The sequence below is a fragment of the Mus pahari genome, chromosome 2 (genome assembly GCF_900095145.1).
Source record: "Mus pahari chromosome 2, PAHARI_EIJ_v1.1, whole genome shotgun sequence".
Taxonomy (NCBI): domain Eukaryota; kingdom Metazoa; phylum Chordata; class Mammalia; order Rodentia; family Muridae; genus Mus; species Mus pahari.
Genome location: NC_034591.1, coordinates 128,275,372 through 128,280,333, shown reverse-complemented (window position 1 = coordinate 128,280,333; position 4,962 = coordinate 128,275,372). Strand labels below are relative to the sequence as shown.

General features: G+C 56.8%; 1 protein-coding gene across 1 annotated transcript in view; it reads left to right on the top strand.

Moving 5' to 3' along the window:
• The first annotated feature begins 1,683 nt into the window (after positions 1-1,683).
• Oxtr (oxytocin receptor) overlaps positions 1,684-4,962 on the top strand; it is a 12,895-nt gene continuing 9,616 nt past the window's right edge. The window contains exon 1 of the mRNA XM_021191685.1: positions 1,684-2,599. Within this exon, the coding sequence (XP_021047344.1) occupies positions 1,684-2,599 (916 nt within the window). The remainder of the gene's footprint in view (positions 2,600-4,962) is intronic.

The window sequence follows — 4,962 nt, the reverse complement described above, 5'->3', positions numbered from 1 at the left end:
GAGAGAGAGAGAGAGAGAGAGAGAGAGAGAGAGAGAGAGAGAGAGAGAGAGAGAGATTTCTGTCATAAAGTCCCTAAAATAAGGATTTCTCTTAAGGCTGGGAGGGCCAGATATCTCCCATTTCTTCTTAAAGGGAATGTGAGCAAAGCCATTCCAAAGAATGAACTTAACGTGAGTTCTCTTTAAAAAGATGTAAAGAAAAAAAAAAAACCCGAAAAGGCGAAGAAATGCGTCTTTATTACAATTTACTCAGGGAAAAACAAACGCCACTTTCTAAGGTTCCTATATCTCTGAGAACGTCAAGAGCTAAACCGAGAAAGGAAGGAGTTAGGTGGGTTGTTTGCGAATTTTAAGCTACTATGAAATAAATCAGAGCGACTACCGGGTTAGTTGTCCCTGCTCTCTGGGATCGCCGCGACCGGCTTGCTCTGCCCCCTAGCGGACATATGTGGTGCCGCAGCTCCGGGCTCCCGTTGTGGAAAAGCTTCAGACAGCGCCGCGTGCTGACGCGGTCGGCTCACAGCCTGGCTGGCGCTCTCCCCTTGCCTTCCTAAGGCATCCAGCCACCAGCAAAGCCGCAGGCTAGGGGTTTGCAAAGATGCCGAGATCTCTACCGGTGGTGGTACGGAGGGTGGCGCCAGCAGCTTTCCCAATCTGGGCGGAGAGTCCATGCATCTGAGGCCACCCACTGCGGTGCAACTTCCCCGGTGGCAAGGCAACTTTGGGCTAACCTGCAGTCTCGCTTCAAGTGGCTGGATCCTGCGCACTGTGGCGACAGGATGGCTAGCACCTACCTGTAGGACCATCAGGTTCGGAGGGAAGGATCTGGCGCGCCTCACGTCTCTGGTTTCCGGAGGTGCTCAGGGTGTACTGAGAGACTGAAAAGTGACAGCTTGGACGAAGATGCAAAGCCCCTGACTGTCGGGGCTCGTGGGCTGGGGATTTCTGCGAAAGGCGTCCTCTGGGGTCTTTGGCATAGCAGCCTTGCGTTGCGCGGGGGTGGGGGTGGGTAGGAGGTAAGGAGCCGGGCACTATGCAGGCGGGAGTCCCTCCGGAAGCAAGCGGCATTGGGAAGTTGTGGGAGCCGGGGCTGAGTCTTGGAAGCAGGAGGTGAAGAAGGATGGGTTTTTAGGGGGACCCCAGGAAGATGTACCCGTAGTAAAGCTTACCAAGGTGGGGGCTGGCTTCGGGGATCCCTTAGGGGGTGGCTGTGCTGTGTCCTGACAGGAGAGGTGTAGGTTTGGGAGTTCTCTGTGGGGAGAGGCTGCTGGGGGTGTGTGTCCTTGTTCTTGGGGAAAGTGGTTAATCGCAAGCTTCCACTCTGCAGGCAGAGCGGCAGACTCTTTCCTGGGACCCAAGCGCAGGGGCATCTGCAGAAGCTGAAAGGAGGTACCTCAACCGGTCACCGCCAAGAAGTCACCACCACTGAGCTCCGTGGCTGGGCTTGTGCCCTGAGACTCAGGTAACTTCAGATTCCCAGGGAGGGGACACACACGCCCCACTCGCGCGTCCTAAGTGAAGCGCAACAGTCTTGTCACAGTTCTCCTGGTTTGTTTCAGGGAGAGGACAGTGCCAGAGTGCTCCCATAGACACCTGGACAGAGCGCCGGGCCCCGCCCCACGTGCCACGCTTTAAAGAGCCTCAAGGCCCGGTGCTCCCTCAGGGTCGCGGTCGCGGTTGGTCATGGAGGGCACGCCTGCAGTCAACTGGAGTATCGAGTTGGACCTCGGGAGTGGAGTGCCACCAGGGGCGGAGGGTAACCGCACGGCCGGGCCACCACGACGCAACGAGGCCCTGGCGCGCGTGGAGGTGGCGGTCCTGTGTCTCATACTGTTCCTGGCTCTGAGTGGCAACGCGTGCGTGCTGCTGGCGCTGCGTACGACGCGCCACAAGCACTCACGCCTCTTCTTTTTCATGAAGCACCTGAGCATCGCCGACCTGGTGGTGGCTGTGTTCCAGGTGCTCCCGCAGCTGCTGTGGGACATCACCTTCCGCTTCTATGGGCCCGACCTGCTGTGTCGTCTGGTCAAATACTTGCAGGTGGTGGGCATGTTCGCCTCCACCTACCTGCTGCTGCTGATGTCGCTCGACCGCTGCCTGGCCATCTGCCAGCCGCTGCGCTCACTGCGCCGCCGAACCGACCGCCTGGCGGTGCTGGCTACATGGCTCGGCTGCCTGGTGGCCAGCGTTCCTCAGGTGCACATTTTCTCGCTGCGCGAAGTGGCGGACGGCGTCTTCGATTGCTGGGCGGTCTTCATCCAGCCCTGGGGACCCAAGGCCTACGTCACGTGGATCACGCTCGCCGTCTACATCGTACCGGTCATTGTGCTGGCCGCCTGCTATGGTCTCATCAGCTTCAAGATCTGGCAGAATCTGCGACTCAAGACGGCAGCCGCAGCGGCAGCAGCTGCTGAGGGGAGTGACGGTGGAGTCGGGCGTGCGGCGTTGGCACGGGTCAGTAGTGTCAAGCTTATCTCCAAGGCCAAAATCCGCACAGTGAAGATGACCTTCATCATCGTTCTGGCCTTCATCGTGTGCTGGACGCCTTTCTTCTTCGTGCAGATGTGGAGCGTCTGGGACGTCAATGCGCCCAAGGAAGGTAGTGCGGGGGTGGGGTGGGGGGAGAGGAAGAGGGTGGTGGGGCCAGGCACTCCCAAAGTTCTAGGGTCTTCCTGGTTCCACATCATCATCAGTCTCTGGTCCATAGACTTTGAGGAGATCACTTCTCTGTGTCTCCAGGACTACAGCATAGAAATACCCACGGAAGTACAAACTCTTGCCAGAAGGCAGGCAAAACCTCCAGCACAGGCCTGGGTGAAAATTCTTATTGCGGAGGGGGAAACTGAGGCAGGCGACTGACTTTCCTACAGAGAGACAGAATGGAGGTGGGCTTTCGACCTGAGCACAGGCTCAGGCTTCCTGTACTTTTGAGTTTACTTTGTGAGTTTAAGTCAGCTTGAACACGGAAGTCCGGATTGGATAGGGGCAACCTAAGAAAGGAGCAGCTGGTCCCGTGAAAGCTGAATGGCTGTCCAATGAAAGCCGGATAGGTCTTCCAAGGGACCTCTGGTGAGGTCAAGACAATTCCAGAGTGTCTCGTGTGGCAGAGGTGATGGAAAGGCGAGGTTAGAGGGTAGGGACAGGGCTGGGGTGACAAGGGAGGGAGCCATGGGGACAGTGGTCAGCGTTGACAGGGAGGCTGTGTGATTGTGATGCAGGAGGGAAGAGCCATCCTTCCTGGAGGACCAGTGAGGTTATTGGATAAGATGGTGGCCTGCATGCATTGGAAGCCAGTGGGGGCTGAGGAAGGAGGAGGAGGCTGGGGAACCAGAGAGCTGGGGAAACATGTAGGAGGACCTGGTCTCCCCTCACAGACCAGTCAGAAAGGACTCGTCTGTTCTAACCCTAGATGGTGCAAAATCGTATCATGGATCTCATCACCACTGTTCCCAACAGCAAATCTCTCCGCTGGAGTAGCTAGGTTCTCAGTGCAGGGGACCTGAGTTTCGCTGCTCTTCTCTGTCCCTTTCTGGAAACCACAGGCCCCTGGATTCACCGAGCCATCTTGCCTTGCTCCACAGTGGCCAGGCCACCTGTCACTCGGTATTTACTGATAGCCTGAGGTATGCAGGGCAAAGATTGTTAGGAGAACTCTGGCCATTGTGTGGTCTCTGGCCACACATTACAAAGGCCTTGAAAAGATCATTTCTCCTGGGTCACACAGCAAATTTGTCCAGGGTGACAACTCAATCTGGGGCTTCCTGAACCAGGAAATGACGAGCCACAGCTGGAGAACTGAGTGAAGTACAAGGCTAAAATGGGAGTTTTTAAATAAAGCTCCAGGCCTAGCTGCTTCCTTGGCAGGATTTAAGGATCCTAGTCATCCTTGTGATGCAGAGGGACTCTAATACCAATGGCGGCAGATCCCAGATGGGTGTCTCTTAGGGCAAGTCTGGGGGATACCTGCTGTATTAGTAACTTTTCCTGTGACAAAGGTCACTTAAGGAAGACGGGTTTCTTTGGGCTCGCAGTTTGAGGGTACAGTCCGTCATGGTGGGAAGGGGTGATAGCAGGCGGCTGGTCACATTGAGGCCATTGGTAGAAAGCAGACAGGGACGAGTGCTGTTGTCCAGCTGGGATTCTGCTTGTTCAGTCTAGGCCGCAGCCTATAGACGGTGGCACCCACATTCAGGGCGGGTCTTTCTTCCCTGTGTAAACCTCTCTGGAAATGTCACCCTCACAGACATGTCCAGGGATGTATCTCCTGAGTGCCTGTACATCCTGTCAATCATTAGACCTGACCTCCAGCCCCGTCTCCTGCACTAACTGGTTCTGAGATGCTGGGTCAGGGCCCCTCTGCCGCTCCCTGACCTTCTGTGTCTAGCTCTTAGGATAAGGAAAGTTCCCTGTAGTGCTTGCAGTGCCTGTGGTGGGGACACCTTGGAGGGCCTTGTTCCTCAGTGACCTAGCCCAGTGGAAAGCCACGGAGAGGGTGGGCACACGGACACTGGGCAGGTTTTTCCCTTCTTGGCCCCGGAACACCCTCCAGCTTGGTCCTGCAGGCTAAGCATTGCGATCAGATGGGCAGTTTTCAGCTGCTTTGGCTCCTGGAGGAGAAAGGATGTGAGCACTTATGGAGCCGGCTCCCTGGGTTCTGCCTCAAGTGACTTTAGCTCTCCAGCTCGCAAAGCTTTGATGAATGTTGAGCACTAGTGAGTGAGGCTTGCTGCACAGCTTTTCCCAGAGGACCGGTGTCCCAGTGCGCTGGGAGAAAGGAGGCCAGAAAGGTAGCAGGGGGCCTTGGATCTGGGGGGTTTAGCCTGCAGCCCGGGAGGCTTTAGATGTGGGGAGCTGAGCCTACAGCCTGGGCCACAGCATACTCTTCGAAGAGCCTGGGCTGGGGCTGGGGCTGGGGCTGGGGCTGGGGCTGGGGCTGGGGCTGGGGCTGGGGCTGGGGCTGGG